Genomic DNA, 19,281 nt, shown 5'->3' with positions numbered 1-19,281 from the left:
ATTCACACGCATAATTCATGTCATAGCCTAGAAATTAAATGTCAAAACAAAATAAGTTTGGCAGCAAAAACACGTGTGTTTATATTGAAGAACTCTGAAATTAGCTGTAAAATGAAATATAAATAAATTTATTACTTGGTGCGCTTGCAGACAAAAAGTAAGACAAAAAATAATACAAAAAATAAGACAAAAAGTAAGACAAAAAATAATACAAAAAATAAGACATGAAATAAGACAAAAAGTAAGACAACAAGTAAGACAAAGAATAAAACAGAAAATAAGACAAAAAATCTGGAAATCGGTTGACCGCGCAGGCGGTATTTATAGTATAAATTTATATTATAATATTTATAGCTCAAAGAGCTCAATATATGAAAAACGGTGCTTTAAGCTTAAAAAGCTCAAATATTAACCAAAAAACTCATTCTAAGGCGCTTGAAATCCAAACTTAGCGGGAAATTCTAGGGTTGGCCTGCGCGGTCAACCGATTTCCAGATTTTTTGTCTTATTTTCTGTTTTATTCTTTGTCTTACTTGTTGTCTTACTTTTTGTCTTATTTCATGTCTTATTTTTTGTATTATTTTTTGTCTTACTTTTTGTCTTATTTTTTGTATTATTTTTTGTCTTACTTTTTGTCTGCAAGCGCACCAAGTAATAAATTTATTTATATTTCATTTTACAGCTAATTTCAGAGTTCTTCAACATAAACACACGTGTTTTTGCTGCCAAACTTATTTTGTTTTGATATTTAATTTCTAGGCTATGACATGAATTATGCGTGTGAATTTGCTCGCTATTGTTTTATTGCTAGGCATTGTCGTGTGAATTTCGCTCTTTTTTTATTTTTAATTGTTTTGCCCCAACTTCCAGGCCCTGTTGATCATGTTCAGATATTGCAATGAATGCAAAACTCCAGAGCAACTGATTATTTTTTCTAGACTTCGGGCTTATACGAACCATCCTCACGTGCAAGTGTATATGACATAGAACCTTTAAAGAACAATCGTCTGACTGATAAATATCGGGCCGAATCAATAGTCAAAGGTCGCCGAGAAGTACACTTTCGAGAAGCAACCCCAGAGTTTGAGAAGTTCACCGCTTGGTTCGAAGACAACAAGGACCAATTAGAAGCTTTCGATTCCCATGTAATCTTATACATATCTCCGTAAGTTATTTATAATTCGCTCAAAGCTAAGTAACTTCAACAATCACGAACACTTATCATTGCATAAAAAAATGATTTTGCTGGAATTTCTTGTATATTAAAGTTCAAAAGGCTCAAAAACTTTTCTATTGCCAAGTTAGAAGCTCTTGAAGCTCAAAATACAACTTCGAGCTCGAAAATCTGGTTACTGCCTTAGAAAAATGTTTTTGAGAAAATTTAGCTAACAAAATAATTAGTTATTTTTCGAAAATAAATTAGCTATTTCAACAACAACATTTGTTGTATCAACTGACTGGTTTATGTTGAACCATCAAAAATTTGTTGTTACCCGTGCAAAAAAATCCGATTCAAAATAAATTTAAGATTGAAATTCATATTTTGACACAAATATGAATTAGTTTTGAGATCAATCTAATTTAAAATTGATTTGTAAATAGAAATTAGCACGCCTATAGAATTTTGATCCTGCTTCAGAACTTTTAATAAAGACTTAAAAATATTTAGTATATAAAATTTATCCTTAATATTCTTAAATCTTTATTATAATTCTGAAGCTTAAGATCGAAAGTTGAACAGGCATGCTAATTTCTAACTACAAATTAATTTCAAATTTGGATTGATCTCAAAATTAATTCATATTTGTGTCAAAATATGGTCTCTAATCATTTTGAATCAGAATTTTTTCTTGCACGGGTATCCTGACATAACAATCTTATCATTTCAAAAGATCGATTTGTTCATCCAACTAAAATATTTTATTGAACTAAACGATTTTTCCATAATAAAACTATTTTTTATAACTTACATACAACTTATAACACTTAAAAATAATTTTTGTTACCGTTAATCTGCTTTCATTTTGTTGCTGTAACAAAATAATTTTGTTGCTGTAACAAAGTGATTTTATTGCCAAAAATAGTTGTAAAAATTCTGAGAAGCTTTTCTCCAAAATTTTCATTAAAGTTATAATTTACAATTTTGTTTATTATTGTAACAATTAAAAATCCTGGATATGGTTAACTCTGCAAAGCTATCCCTGGAATTTCTTGTATATTAAAGTTCAAAAGGCTCAAAAACTTTTCTATTGCCAAGTTAGAAGCTCTTGAAGCTCAAAATACAACTTCGAGCTCGAAAATCTGGTTACTGCCTTAGAAAAATGTTTTTGAGAAAATTTAGCTAACAAAATAATTAGTTATTTTTCGAAAATAAATTAGCTATTTCAACAACAACATTTGTTGTATCAACTGACTGGTTTATGTTGAACCACCGAAAAATTTGTTGTTATCCTGACATAACAATCTTGTTACTTCAACAAATCGATTTATTTATCCAAATGAAATATTTTGTTGAACTAAAAAATTCTGCTATAACAAACTGTTTTATTATAGCACATAAATAACTTATAACCAAGACTTTGTTATCATAACATATGATTTATCCCTACGCTAACATATAAATTTGATACAAAATTTTTTATGATGTCCTAACAAAATTTTTTTTTGCATCTAGATATTATTTGAGTGACAACAATCCGGACAAAACAAAGGCCAAGTTAGTGATGGGTCTAGCACAACCTTCAAAAATAATTTGCTCGTCCAAACCAATTGTGCTTGTCAGTGATTTGGTGGGAGATTTTAACGCTATCTATGCAATGGCTGTTTCTTATGCGTAAATATCACAGAAATTGTTATCAATATTCTCCTTCTGTAGTTCGAAAAAGGTGACTGACACATTTCTTTCAGATTGGGAGTCTCGCATAGTGAGGACAAACCGGACTACCCCTATTTCACAGGCAGTATCGTCGTTCATGACTCTAAAAAAGACGACTGGAAAAAGAAAGTTGTCGAAGTTATCCAAGCAAACTATGGACGCAATAAATATGAATGTTTGAAATCACAATCGAATAATGATGATTATGACGATGAATGATCACTCATGAGGTTTTGATTTATTTGTATTTTAAATAATTGAGCCGTTCAATTCTGTTCGATTCAGTTTATCATATAATTATAAAAAAACATGTTATTTTACATCAGTACATTAAAAATGATTCGACTAACTTTGATTGTTGCAAAGTTTTTTTTAAAAAGGAACAAATCACAGTTCCTCCTCTAAATTAAGACACTATCGCAAAAATAATTTTTTTATCATAACTACACGGAGAGAAATTTATAGGAACCTTTCCAAAAATTATGCGAATGGTTCCTATAATAAAATGATCATTATAGGTATCAATCCTATGCTCATTATGGGAACCGTACCCATAGTTTATTGGAAATCAATCATGCTGTACATTAATTTTTAAAATGTTCTCCAACTTAACAGAGAATCAATTATCACTTAATCCGAACAAAAACAGTTTCACTGTAAAAAAATCGCGCCAAGTCCACGTTCATAGGACTATTAAGAAAAAAAAAAAATTCTTTTTTCTTTACAAAAAGATATAAAATTAAAAAATTAAAAAATCCAAGTAACCGATATGATTGTATAAGATTTTCAGAAATTAAAAAAAATTTTATTGTAAATTTGAAAATTAAAAAAAAAAATTTGGTACGTATTTAGTGTGCGTGGTTGCAAAATATTTTACTTTTAATGAAATTCGTAAAATCTATTTACCAGGACTTTAAAAAAATTGAAACACACAATGACGCACACCAAGTACGTTCCAAATTTTTTTTTTTAATTTTCAAATTTACAATAAATTGTTTTTTAATTTCCGAAAATCAAATACAATCATATCGGTTACTTGGATTTATTAATTTTTTAATTTTATATCTTTTTGTAAAGAAAAAAGAAATTTTTAACTTCCCGCTAAGAAAATCGAAGATTTTCAAAAATCGGGAAGTTATTGTTTTCACCCCGTTTTGCAAAAATCAAGTTTTCATCAGATCTCGACGTTTGAAGGTCACAGAAAGCTTCCCTAACTATCCCCGCGAGGTTGTCACGGTGTCTGTATGTATGTGTGTGTGTGTGTGTGTGTGTGTGTGTGTGTGTGTGTGTGTGTGTGTGTGTGTGTGTGTGTGTGTGTGTGTGTGTGTGTGTGTGTGTGTGTGTGTGTGTGTGTGTGTGTGTGTGTGTGTGTGTGTGTGTGTGTGTGTGTGTGTGTGTGTGTGTGTGTGTGTGTGTGTGTGTGTGTGTGAAAGTATGTGAACCGCTTATAACTTTTGAACGGCTGGACCGATTTCATCGCGGTTGGTGCCATTCGAAAGGGCTTGACTAAACTTAGATTTTGAAAACTATTTGAACCGATTCAGATCAATAGATTTTGAGAAATCTTCAAAAAACTGAAAAAAAAATTTTTTTCAAATGTGGTTTTTTTGGAATAACTTTTAAAAAGCTTAAAGGTTCAATTCCAACGTCGATCGCCACCAGTCTGGTCAAAATCGGTTGATTCGTTCGAGAGATATCGTGAACGAAAGAAAACCGAAAAAAGTGTTTTTTCGGAATAACTCCAAAATTCCTAGCGCGATCAATTCAAAATTTGAGATTCTTTGTGAGGCTTAAAAAACTGCGTCGAATGCTTCTAACCGCGTAAAAATCGGTTTATTCATTCAAAAGTTATTGCGGTTTAAAAATTCAAAAAATAGTGTCATCAAATCTCTATCAGACTTTTGAGCTCGAAGAGCTTTAAAGCATAAGAAAGCAATCTCTTTGAGCTCGGAGAGCTCAAAATAACCCATAAGTTGTATTTTTGACCTCGAAGAGCTCAAAAACGTCATTGGTGCAATTTTAAGCGCCTAAGTATGGAATTAGCGGGAAGTTGCAGGGATCGCCTTCAGGGTCAACCGTTTTCCTAATTTTTTTTTTCTTAATAGTCCTATGAACGTGGACTTGGCGCGATTTTTTTTACAGTGAAACTGTTTTTTTTTCGGATTTTAGTATTTTTTGTAATTATAATAAAAATTTACAATTGGTACCAACTTAAATCTCGCGTTGGCTGCATTTTTTATAGCAAACTATCCCCTTGAAGCTACAGTTTATGTAAAAACAATTCCAGCGCACCCTGGCAGATGTAGATGCAAGCTGTGAAATGTATTTTTTTAACTGTAGTTTCCCATCTATTAGAAGATTACCATGTATTCTCGAATTATTTAGTCTGTGGCATGTCACTTTTTACATAGAAAAAAAGTCAGGATCGAAATTTTTGAGCTTGCTATAGTTTGTGCTGATAAAATTTAAAAATTTCAAGTAGATTAATTGTTATAATTGAATATAATTAATTAATATCATTAAAATAAAGCATGAATTACTGTTATAATATAAAATTTAGGAACAAGAAGTACCGTAGAATTAAATAAAATTTTGCAACCTCAAAATACCGTTCTGCTTACAGTTAACACACTCGGTAGTCTGGCGCTCCGTTTACAACGGATTTGAACGGAACTTGGCGCCAGATTCTACCGAATCTGTGGATGTTCCTATACAATAATGGAATAGCTTCAATATATTATGGGAACGGTCCCTACAATATTATAGAAATGGTTCCTATATTATTTTATTTTTATTTTTATTTTCTTTTTACACGACCCAACAGCCAAATGGCCAATAACAGGGTCTCTGAATAATATAATACAAAGTTGAATACTGTGTTGATTAACAAATTATTTAAATTATTTAAGTTAGACTAAGTGCGCAATATTAGTTTACATTTAAAGTTGTTAAATTAAGTTTATATAGATTAGTAAAGTATGTTTATAATTTACAAAAATTGATAGTATTGAATATACAGTTTTTTTATAATTATCAGAGATATGCAAAATTAACAATATACACTAGTTTTAGTAAAAATATTATTTGCGATTGTTTTTAGCAATCTAGTATTATCTAAAATTATTTAGAATTATCTAAAATTATTTAGAATTATCTAAAATTATCTAAAGTTATCTAAAGTTATCTAAGGGATACTAACAATGATGCAAGTACATTAGTGCTGTGGCTATGATCTTGATTAAAACCCAGTAGATCAACTGAATCGCAATTTTCTGTGATATAATTACTAATATTTAAAATTCTAGACAACGGCGATGCTAACATAATATTATTTCTTGCCTGTAGCAGATAGAATGGTAGGGCTGATCTAGTTTGGATCTGGGGAACAGAAATAGGAATATGTTGCAGAAATCTGGGACATATAATGTCTCCCTTTAATAGACCTGCGAGCAGGAGAACTGAAGCACAAATTCTTCTTTCCTCCAGACTCAAAATGTTAGCATCAACACATAGCTAGATAGTCAGATCCTCTTTGAGGATATGTGCCATATTTTTTATACAAGAAGTATTTCAAAAATTTTCGTCGTATTTTTTCAATACTAGATATATGTGATCTATAAGTTGGTGACCAGAATACTGATGAGTATTCAAGTTTGGGTCGCACTAGTGCAACGTAGTGTTTTAATTACATTAAGGTTTTTAAACTTTCTAGTTAATCTTATTATAAATCCGAGGGTTTTAGCTGCTGATATTATTATATGTTTATAGTGCTCTGAGAAAGTAAGCTGTTGATCAAAAATAACTTCTAAATCCTTACAATTATTTACTCGTGTGATTGGAGTACCTTCAATGGTATAATCGTAGACAATTTGAGATTTATTTCTAACAAAGGATATTATTCTACATTTAGTCTTATTAAGTAACATTTTATTGTCTCTGCACCAAAGTGAGAAGACATCAATGTTCGTTTGTAAGTAAAGACAATCTTGTATAGATTTAATAACGTCATAAAACAGCGTCATCAGTGAATATATTAATATGTATAGGTAATTATTATGTGCGTCATTCCTATAATATTACAGGAATGACGCACATAATAATAGAAAAATGTTAATGTTCATAATAATGAAGCAATCACTTCAAAAATATGAAGTAATTATTATATATTTTTTTTGCTAATAATTTTTTTTTTTGTAAATAAAAATTGATCTTTCACTAGAGTGAAAAAATTTATTTTTTATTACTCATGCGGGATAAGTAGTATCTTAGCGCTCGCTGTTGCGGTTGAAAAAGAGCTGTTTGCCCATTTTAAAATTATGCGTGAGTTTTTTCGCAAATTAAACTGTTATTTGAGTGCGAAAAGTTTACTTGTCGCACGCAAATTAAACTTGGCACACGCAAACTATCCTTGTCGTACGCAAACTGACTGCTAAATCTGCTAAAATTAAAATAAACAACAAAAAGAAAAAAAACAATCTAACTGTCAATATTAAAGAAGTGAGGTTGATATCGAAAGTTTATATTCTTATAACGATATTAAAATAAAAAATTAAAATTAAAAAAAAGGTTGAAAATGGACAATAATCCCGACTTTATTCCAGAAACCCCTGAAAGTGCCGATGAGGAATTTATACCACCTGAAATTTGTGAAAAAGCTAATGAGGTTATTAATAATTTAACTCCTGCAAAATCAAGATCGAAGTATGAAGCAGCATACAAAAAATTCATGCAGTGGCGAATGTCAAAAAAATTAAAAGTCTGTCGGAAACTGATTTTTTGAGTTATTTTGGTGAACTCACAACATTAATATTTACAATTATTCAAGATTGATTGTTTTTTTAAAGCAAAAAAACAAAGGTTTTAAAAGCCCAAAAGCTTTAACATTGAGTGCAGAGCAAATCAATCAATTCCTGCGTGAAGCTCCGGACAATCAGTACTTGCCTATAAAGGTTATTAGAATCCGAACAAAAACAGTTTCACTGTAAAAAAGTCGCGCCAAGTCCACGTTCATAAGACTATTAGGAAAAAAAAATTTTTTTTTTTCTTTACAAAAAGATACAAAATAAAAAAATTAAAAAATCCAAGTTACCGATATGATTGTTTATGATTTTCGGAAATTAAAAAAAATTTTATTGTAAATTTGAAAATAAAAAAAAAAAATTTTAGAACGTATTTAGTGTGCGTGGTTGCAAAATTCTGGGGATTCCGGGCTAAAACCGACGCCTAAACTTAACCTAGGTAGCCAGCAAAGCACCTCGTACAGAGGCTATCGTATACGAGGGCGATGTGTAAATTCCTTATAACTAACAAAAATTCTTAATCCTACAGTACCCTCATATGGAGCGTCTATACTGCATTATATACTAAATTGCTTACACTGAGAGAAAAATATGAACTCAATTATCCTTCGAGAGTGAATAATATACATTTGGTAGCTATTTTTTCATTGATCGACAAATTTTGGGAGATGGGAGAAGAAACGATAAAGGAAAAGGGGCGCCCCTCAGTGGGAATTTTTCGGTAACCGAAAAAACAATTCGGACAGCCTGGACCGGGAATCGAACCCGGATCTTTTGGTTACGTGCCAAGAGCTCTTCCAGTTAAGCTATCCAAGACATTATCCGTTACTACCTTTCAGTCACCTAATAATTTTTTGCTTAATACGATAATACCCGAGAAAAAATGTTTCTATATAATTATATATAATCATATATGACTATATATGATTATATATGGAATCACATATATAATTATATAAAATTATATATAATCATATATAATTATATATAATCATACATGATTATATATGGAATTGTATATAAGGTTATATATAATCATATATAATTATATACAGCCATACATGATTATATATGAAATTGTATATGAGGTCATATATAATCATATATAATTATATATGACTATATATGGAGCAATATACAGCCAAGCAAGATTATATATAGTTCCATATATAATTATATATAGTTATATATAATCATCCATGATTATATATGGAATTGTATATGAAGTCATATATAATCATACATAATTATATGACTATATATGGAGCAATATACAGCCATCCAAGATTATATATAGTCCCATATATAATTATATATAAGTATATATGATTATATATGCTTATATATAATTAACATATATAAAAATTTTTTCTTTGAAAAAAATTTTTTTTTTGGTAATTACAAAAAGTGTAAAATGATGTTTATAATTACGTTTAAATAATTCTGAAATACAAAATTTGTTACATTTCCTATGAGATGTTTTGGTCTGATCTGCTACTACCTAATAGTAAAATCATTATTTATTTTATTATTTAAATAAGTGTTATATTATAATGAGATTCGGTAAAATAAATAAATTATGAATTATGACTACATATATAACCAATTTATATATAATTATATATAAATATTTTTTCTCGGGTACTTCAACTGATGCATAGTTTTATCATCAATTTAACCGTAAATATAAAAGAAAATTTTTTTTAATATTTAGGGAAGAATATGGTTCTCTGAACTAAGAAAATCTAGTTAGATAGAATCATCTGAATTTAATCGAAGTTCTTATACCTAAAATTATACATTATATTGTACCGTGATAATATAGTTACTTAAACTATTTTTAGTTAAGTAAAAGCAAAATAGTTATCTTGATTAACTTTAACAGTATGTCTAGCTCTACATTTTAAGTTACTGTAACTCAATTATGCTTCGAGAGTGAATGATATACATTTTGTAGCTAATTTGTCATTGAACGACAAATTTTGGGAGAGGGGAAAAGAAAAGATAAAGGGAAGGGGGGACCACTTAGTGAGAATTTTTCGGCAACCGAAATAGCATATTACAACCCAAGGCCAGAAAGTTAGATTTCCTGGCGTACGGGATATGATGGCCGAGGCGTAGCCTCGGCCATCATATCACATACGTCAGGGTATCCAACATTCTGGTCATGGGTTGTATACTATTTTTCTTGCTATCCAGCCGAAAGTACGTAACCCCGTGGAAGGGGTTTTGCAAAACCGAGGCGAAGCCGAGGTTTTGCCGGGCGTCAGGGGGGCGCCCGCCGACTTTTGCAAAGCCGAGGCGAAGCCGAGGCTTTGCTGGTCGGGGCGGGTATAAAAAAAAAAAATAAAAGTTAATAAATTGAAAAAAAAATGTTATTTTAAACTTTACTAACAAATGCTCTGATTCAGAGTGATATCATGCATAGAATTTGTCACAAATATTTAAACTCATCCTAATTACAGAATTTATTTTTTTAAGTTGATTAAAAATTAGTTTTTAATTAGTAATCGACGGCTAAGAAAGATTGAAATTAAATTATTACAAGTTTGTAGAGTACATGGATAGTTTTATAAACATTGATTTACTAACTATCAAAATATAAAAAAAAGCAAATAAAATTCACAAAACTATTATGTTTTATTTTTTAAACTTTTTATATAAATTATTTGTGCAGTATTATTATTAAATAGTTCATTAACAATGATCTAGTTAAAAATTATTTTTATTTTTTTGACATTTTTTGGTTAGTTTATGCGCTGACATGTTACATACAGACGATGTTGTGACTGTTATATATACAGTTGAAACTCGCTGTATAGGCCGGTCTCGCCACGAAAATACGAAAGAAAGCTAGGTTCTGTGCTGCCGAGCCAGAAAATATGCGTAGCGCGCATGCGTTAGATCAGGCCATAAAAGTTGCTCTTCCTGGAGTAAATTGCTGCCAGGAAGAGCGTACTTTCGGCTAGGAGAGCAAGAAAAAATATTTCGGACAGCCCGGGCCGGGAATTGAACCCGAATCTTTTGGCTGAAATAACAAAAGACGGGATAACTGAAAAATTTGTTCTGGTAACAAATAAGTGTAGTTATAGCAACAAATCCATTAGTTGCATTAACAAAACGTTTCAAGTTGTATCAACCAACCAATTTGTTAATTCACAAAGTCAATTTGTTGCCTTAACGAAATCATTTTGTTGCTGTCACAAAATGACTTTGTTGCTGGTACAAAATGATTTTATTACAATAACAAAACTAATTTGTTGTTAAAATATTTTCCAAATCAGCTATAACTGATTATAGCATATTTTTAAATTACGTATTCTCTTAATTACTTTAACAAATTGTCTTTGTTACTCCAAAAAATTCTTGTTGTTATTTTAATAGTATAATTTTGCTGTTTCTACAAATAAATTTGTTGTACCAACTAAAGTATTTTGTCGAATTAACTTAAAGATTTTGCTATCGTAACAAAAATTTTTGTTGTTATAACATATCAATAACTTTGTTATAACCTAAATTTTGTTATTTCAACTTATAATTTGTTATCCCTATGTTAACAAATTCATTTGTTACCACAAGATATCTTAGGTTATCTTAACAAAATTTTTTTCTGCGTGCAGAAAAATATTTAATAAAATATAGTTCATATAACTATCTATCAATACTTAAACTAATGCATAGTTCGAGTCATTACAATGAAAATTCAGAAACCTATATTTTTATACTTGTGATAATTAGTAAAAATGTAAAAATTTTTATCAGATATATCTGTATAAAAATAATCATAAAAAGAATAATAATTTACCTTTTAGCCTAATGAAAAAGGAAAATAAAAATAAAACTAACGAGTAATAAAAGAGTGAGCGTAAATTGAAAATAGTGATCACAAATAACAGCCCGACAGTGAGATGTGTAGTGCATATGAAATATATAAATAAAAAGACAATAAAGGAGAGTGTTTAAAATCTAAATGAAAGTGAGAGTTAGCTTTTGATAAATTCCACTTGTACTGAGATTTAGCTCCGTTGTCGGTTGAAGGAAGGGAGTCTGCTGGATATGAGGGTGTTGAGTAGACTCGTCACGATATGTTAAAGACTAAAGACTCAAGAGAATGACTATAACTACTCTACTATATTTTATACATGTACCAAAAGAACCGGGAAGAAATGCATACCGTGTTGGAATTAACGCGAGAATGAAGATTCACGTTTTTGTTCGAGCCACGATTAAAATTGCGTGTTACTGTATATTCTGCTTAGTACTTTCTGCTGGTATATCTATGTTTATCCATTCATATGTGTGAGCATGTAGATGAAAAGGGTATAGAACGGTGGGAAATTTCTCGTATGGGCATTCTTTAGTTTTTAAAAATGTAAATAGAGATAAAGATGCTCGAGTGTTAGAAGCTTGAGAAATTTACGAATTGTTAATTCCAAATGTGGATGAGGATGTGCGATGCTAATGTAAATTAGGGGCTCGCTGATGCGATTCTACCAAAGTCACTCTTAATTCACGGATTTGTGAGCATTTATCTCTTATGGAGATTAGTATTGTTAGTATTAATTGTTATTCATGAATTTTCGTTTTTGATATAGCAATTTTTCGTGATATTCTTAATGTAATTTCTTCTTTACTAACGGAATAACTTAAAAATATACTCTAGTAAGAAATGGGTATACTTATAGCAACAAATCCATTAGTTTCCGTGGCAAAATTAGTCAAGTTGTGGTAACAAACCCGCTTTTTACGGGTTCCATGATAAGAGATCCCGCGACATTATATCCCCGATCGTGTCGCTGACTTGTCTACACGACAAATTTAACTACAAATTAATATTTGTTATTTACCGTAAGATGGACGGTGGCGTTTACTCAAGTCAGGTCTTAATAGGTGACTGAATAATAGTTACGGACAGTGTCTCGGATAGCTTAACTGGTAGAGCCTTTGGCGCGTAACCGAACGATCCGGGTTCGAGTCCCGGTCCGTGCTGTCTGAATTATATTTTTTTCAGTTACCAAAAAATTCCTACTGAGTAACAAAAAAGGTCCCCCCTTCCCCCTATATCCTTTATTCACCCAATTCCCAAATTTGTCGCGGACATTATGACGCTGACACAGCACCGCGGGATGTAATGTCCTGGGATCAATTGTCATGTAACCCTTTTTACGTCATTAAATTAATCTTTTGTCCTAATAACAGCTATTTTGTTAAACTACAAAATAATTTTGCTATTGTTACTTTGCTTATTTTATTGTAGTGACAAAATAATTTTGTTGCTGTAGAAAAATGATTTTGTTGCCATAAATAGTTGTAAAATTCTAAGAAGCTTTTCTTCAAAATTTTCATTAAAGTTATATAATTTACAATTTTGTTTATTATTGTAACAATTAAAAAATTCTGGATATAGTTAACTCTACAGGCTATTCCTGGAATTTCCTGATATTAAAGTTCAAAATGCGCAAAAACTTTTCTATTGCAAAGTTAGAAGCTCTTGAAGCTCAAAATACAACTTTGAGCTCAAAAATCTAGTTACTGTCTTGGAAAAATATTTTTGAGAAAGTTTAGCTAACAAATAATTAGTTATTTGTCGGAAATAATTTAGCTATTTCAACAACATCTACAGACTCGGTAGAAGTCTGGCGCCAAGTACCGTTCAAACGCCAGCCTACCGAGTACTATACCGTAAGCAGAGCCTGATTTCAGGGTTAGAAAATTTTATATATTTATTATAATAATTATATTAAAAGTTATGTTTTTTGATAGTAGACTACTACTTGATAAACTGTTAATCATTTACTTTTTACATACTTTTTAATGAATTCTATTTTTAATTAATAAATTTAAGCAGCACAAACTATAGCAACGTAAATTTTTAGTTTTAGAACTTTTTTCGGTGCAAAATTTGACATTCATAGACTATAAAAAATGCTTATGTGCAGTAATTTCATAGGTAGACCGGAAACTCCAGTCTAAAATTGAGTTTTAACAGTTTCTATTTCTACACACTAGAGTGCGACGCGAGAAATTTTACATACACTGTAGTAACTGGATAAGTAAACTTTAGGCGCCAAGTTTTAGAATGCCAGACGTAACTATTGGATTATCTGTTTCGGTCATTAAGGGCCAGATTTTTCTATACATAATTAAAATTATTATATTTCATAAAAAATATATTTATAATAATAATTTAAGGATGTGGCCATGTTCATAAGATTCATTTGAATAACATTGACACTTTACAAAAAGATGTGAAATCCGAACAAAAACAGTTTCACTGTAGAAAGCCGCGCCAAGTCCACTTCATAAGACTTCGAAAAAAAATAATCGTTTTTTACAAAAAAATATGAAATTAAAAAAACTCCAAGTACTGTTTATAACTTTATTAAAAATATGAAAAAAAGTTAGTAGCAAGTTTAAAACTTAATGAAAATTTTTTTTAACGTACTTGGCGTACGTCATTGAGTACCCCAAATTTTTTCGTGGGCGATATTTAACTTCATGTGCACAAACATATAGAAAACATTAATGTCTTAAGTACTAAAAATTTGGGGTACTCAATGACGTACGCCAAGTACGTTAAAAAAGATTTTCATTAAGTTTAAAACTTGCTACTAACTTTTTTTCATATTTTTAATAAAGTTATAAACAGTACTTGGAGTTTTTTTGATCCGAACAAAAACAGTTTCACTGTAAAAAAAATCGCGCCAAGTCCACGTTCATAAGACTATTAAGAAAAAAAAAATTTTTTTTTTTCTTTACAAAAAGATATAAAATAGAAAAATTAAAAAATCCAAGTAACCGATATGATTGTATATGATTTTCGGAAATTAAAAAAAATTTTGTTGTAAATTTAAAAATTAAAAAAAAAAATTTGGAACGTATTTAGTGTGCGTGGTTGCAAAATATTTTACTTTTAATGAAATTCGTAAAATCTATTAACTAGGACTTTAAAAAAATTGAAATACACAATGACGCACACCAAGTACGTTCTAAAATTTTTTTCTTAATTTTTAAATTTACAACAAAATTTTTTTTAATTTCCGAAAATCACATACAATCATATCGGTTACTTGGATTTTTTAATTTTTCTATTTTATATCTTTTTGTAAAGAAAAAAAAAATTTTTTTTTTCTTAATAGTCTTATGAACGTGGACTTGGCGCGATTTTTTTTACAGTGAAACTGTTTTTATTCGGATTTCAGTATTTTTTGTAATTATAATAAAAATTTGCAATTGGTACTAACTTAAATCTCAAGTTGGCTGCATTTTTTATAGCAAACTATCCCCTTGAAGCTACAGTTTATGTAAAAATAATTGCAGTGCACCCTGGCGGGTGTAGATGCAAGCTGTGAAATATCTATTTTTAACTGTAGTTTCCCATCTATTGGAGGATTACCATGCATTCTCGAATTACTTAGTCTGTGGCATGTCACTTTTTACATCGAAAAAAAGTCAGGATCGAAATTTTTGAGCTTGCTATAGTTTGTGCTGATAAAATTTAATAATTTCAAGTAAATTAATGGTTATAATTGAATATAATTAATTGATATCAGTAGAATAAAGTATGAATTACTGTTATAATATAAAATTTAGGAACAAGAAGTACCGTCGAATTAAATAAAATTTTGCAACCTCGAAATACCGTTCTGCTTACAGTAAACACACTCGGTAGTCTGGCGCTCCATTTACAACGGATTTGAACGGAACTTGGCGCCAGATTCTACCGGATCTGTGGATTTCATATTTTTTTGTAAAAAACGATTATTTTTTTTCGAAGTCTTATGAACGTGGACTTGGCGCGGTTTTTCTACAGTGAAACTGTTTTTGTTCGGATTCGTTATACCAACTAACTGGTTTATGTTGAACCACTAAGAGATTTGTTGTTATCCTGACATAAAAATCTTGTTATTTCAACAAATTGATTTGTTCATCCAACTAAAATATTTTGTTGAACTAAAAGATTCTTCTACAACAAAATTGTTTTGTTGTAACATATAAATAACTTATAACATAGACTTTGTTATTGTAACATTTGATTTATCCTTATGCTAACATATTCAAATTACCATATGTATTATCTTTTAGTAAAATATTTATTTTTTTATTTTTAAGGAAGCTCTAATTTTTGCTATACGTGGGACTTCGAAAGCTCTGCATTTTCTGAACCACCCAGTATTCTGCCCATCCTTCTTCTCCCCCAAACATTTCAAAATAAATTTATCTGCATCTTTTAACCATATGAAATATTCAACATCTACCATGAACGAGACTTCGACTTTTATTAAAAAAACTAAAAACTAATTAAAATTACCCATGCTCACTTGAGCCACTGGATCCACAAAATATCCAAATGAATCACAATGATAATAACAATAATAATTAAAAAAGAAAAAAACCTAATATGTTAGCGACAATTCTTGTTGGTAAAGCTGTCTACCGCAGAATCACTTCCCTTCAGTCTCTTGGCCCATTCTGGACCCTCTAGAAGTCGAGCAACCACGTTAAACGTTGGTAATGTTAACGTAAATAGATTATAACACTCTGTTTAACCGGCAGACATGCCTCGACCTCAACTCTCGACTGTGAATTATTCACGGATCGCGTGATACGTTACCCCTGTCCTGCCAACTGCTTCTATACCCTTTCCCACCTCTATTCACCCAAGCCCGTGCTCTCATAATCATACATTCTAGATTTTTTCAATATCTAATGAAAAAAGTTAATTATTTTCTTTATAATACCACTTTTGTTTAAAAACCTTTACATTTTTCGATTATTTCTATTTTTTATTTAAAATAATAATTATTAAGAGCACTAAAGTGAAGTTAATTTAGTTCCGGAGATTCCTTAATGGTTGAAAATCAGATTGCGCGCTTACAGCGCGCAATTCAAATTTCTAGTAAGTACAATAATTTAATTATTAAGGTAAAAGACTTAATTATTAACAATATAAGAAACAAAGTTATGATTTCATTTTTTTTAAGCAAAAAACATCAATATCGTTGAATTTTGTTTGTAGTAATGTCTCAAGTAATGTTTTTACTAATCAATTTCTTTTTTAAAATGATAATCAGTGATATTTACTAATTAATTTTAAATAATTAAATAGATTATCCGGATACACTAATTATTGACAGGTTAAAAAACTGATTGATCTAATTATTGAAATACCTTAGCCCCAATTATCGACACCTGTACTGCGCGAGCGTCGAATCATCTGCTTATTCTTATTTATCTATACTTATTATTAAGTAATCAATTTTATTAAAGTTTATTAATAATAATTTCTGTAAATGATTAATTACTATTAAAAATATAAAAATTAATTAAAAAATTTATTGAATCAGAAGAGTTCAAACTCTTACAGTAAATTTTTTAAGTTAAAGTAAAAAAAGGCGTCATAGCGCTGTCGAATGGCTGCAATATGAGATTCAATTGAAAAATTATGAACTAGTTATTGACACCCATTATTTAAATATTATAAAGCATACAATTAATTTCGATTATTCAATTTTATAAATTTTTCATGTATTGTTAATTGAAAAAAGAAAAGATCATATAATTAGATGAAGAAATTAATTTAAACTCGGCATTTAAAAAAAAATGCTTTTCTAGCCAAAGTTGTTAAGAAAATAGACGCTCGTAAGCTAGTTTGATGAACTAGTGCTTTTATTTTTTTTTAATAATTAATATTAAATATTTTGAACTGACAGTATTTTTTTTCAATTTTTTAATTAATTACAATTTAATAAAAATTTATGAGATAGTTATTCGTATTCCAGATAAATATATTTTAAAATAATTTAGAGTGTCAATATTTATATCCCTTTTAATAATTGAGGCTTTTATCTTATATTCAATAAAATATGAAATAAAAATTCTAAACTTAAAAAAAAAATTAACATTTCTTATTTAAAAAATATTTTACATTTTTTTCTGAGTAATAACTCTAAAATCAGCAGATTGAGTTTTTAATTATCGATATCACAATTTTTTCTAATAACAAATGTCTTGAGGCAAATTTTTTCAATATATCAAAGAAAAAAAACAATGTCGAAGATTGCTATTATGTCAGTATTTGCATTTCAATGAACCATTTTTCACGAACAGGAGGAGAAAAAAATGGGAAAACACATAACATTGAAGATCATTGTTCGACACGATAATATTTGTCACCGAAAATAAAAAAAATTAGAGAAGAAATAGAGAGCCAGAGTGGGGGCTGATTGAGAGGGTGAGCTTCAGGGTTTCATTCTAACGGAAACAATAGAAGTGAAAATTCATCAGGTTCTTTTTTATTTTTCGCCTTAATCTCAATGCGTATTTATATATATATGGTGCCATTATTATTATTTTTATTTTTATTTATATTTCAGTACTGGCGTAAATAATTTCTGGTCTATGGTCTAAGGACAGAGCAATAAAAGGGACTGATTGAGATGGAATCCGCGAATAAAATAGTTGTAAAGAAGAAATAAAACTTGGGAAAAAGTAAGTGGTCTTGTCAGAGGAAACTAAAATATAATACTGGAGTAACAAAGCAAAAGTGGGTTTTTATAGAGGCGTAAAAACTTGCTGATTTCTATCTATAGGTTGTGGTAAAATAGACTTATGGGAAGAGAGCTTTTTTCGGTTGAAATTATTATTAAAGCTATACTCAAAATATAAAATTTATTTTGTTTCAATTTAAGAAATCCATTGTTACGTTCCCAAATTTTGGGTAAATTAATTAAAAATTATTTATGTCCAGATTTTGACCTCGTTAGGATGTCAATAGACTCCAGGTGGGTCGTGTCACTGATTTATCCGCGAAGTCACTTTAAAATTTAAATTTATAAGTTTTTGAAATAACTTTAAATTTACCTGCCCTCAGGTAGATGATTTTTGAGTGCCTAAACGGTGGCTAGCACTTCGGCGATTTCACCAGGGTGGAAAACAGCTAATAAAAGCGCTTACACCCTGGGGAATAAGGTTTTAATAAAAATCCATATTCATCGATTGACAATTAATAAGATTTATTTAAAAAGGGTTAGGCAGGTTCAGCCTCGGACCAGCAGAGATTGCTCCTCTGCTAAGTCCGAGGACTGACTGTTCCAGATGAAGTCTGAAGACAGAATGTATATGGAATAATAATTACAATAAGTTTTTATAATAAGTTTTTAGCGACGTTGCATCTCAGGTTACCCTACGAGAACATAAATGCAGTCCAAATCTCACAACGTAGACTGTTTAGTCTACTGGGCTGCGTTGACGTTCGAGAAATCTCATATCTCGAGGTATTTCCGTTACGGAATACCTCGAGTAATAAGGTAAAAGCCCCAATTATTGACGGGGGTCTAAATATCGACACCCTAAATTATTTTTAAATATATTAAATTATCTGTAATAAGAATAACGATCAAATAAATTTTTATTAAATTCTAATTAATTAAAAAATTGAAAAAAATCACATTCAGTTCAAAATATTAAATATTAATTATTAAAAAAAAATAAAGTTAGCACCAGTTCATCAAATCAGCTTACGAGCGTCTATTTTCTTAACAACTTTGGTTAGAAAAGCATTTTTTTTAACTGCCGAGTTTAAATTAATTTTTTCATGTAATTATA

General features: G+C 29.8%; 1 protein-coding gene across 3 annotated transcripts in view; it reads left to right on the top strand.

Annotated features, from left to right (window-relative positions):
* LOC123271481 overlaps positions 1 to 18,294 on the top strand; it is a 29,401-nt gene extending 11,107 nt beyond the window's left edge. For 2 of the 3 annotated variants that reach the window (XM_044737829.1, XM_044737828.1), the window contains 3 exons: positions 939 to 1,165; positions 2,675 to 2,833; positions 2,908 to 3,224. In XM_044737829.1, coding sequence (XP_044593764.1) covers positions 939 to 1,165; positions 2,675 to 2,833; positions 2,908 to 3,094 — 573 coding nt within the window. In that variant the 3' untranslated portion in view covers positions 3,095 to 3,224. Of the gene's footprint in view, positions 1 to 938; positions 1,166 to 2,674; positions 2,834 to 2,907; positions 3,225 to 18,050 lie in introns of those variants that run through there. The other variant, XM_044737830.1, reaches the window with a different exon arrangement.
* The last annotated feature ends 987 nt before the right edge of the window (positions 18,295 to 19,281 follow it).

Source organism: Cotesia glomerata, linkage group LG9, assembly GCF_020080835.1.
Source record: "Cotesia glomerata isolate CgM1 linkage group LG9, MPM_Cglom_v2.3, whole genome shotgun sequence".
In the NCBI taxonomy this organism is placed as follows: Eukaryota; Metazoa; Arthropoda; class Insecta; order Hymenoptera; family Braconidae; genus Cotesia; species Cotesia glomerata.
Note: the sequence above shows the minus strand (reverse complement) of the source record. Positions and strands in the feature narration are given on the sequence as shown.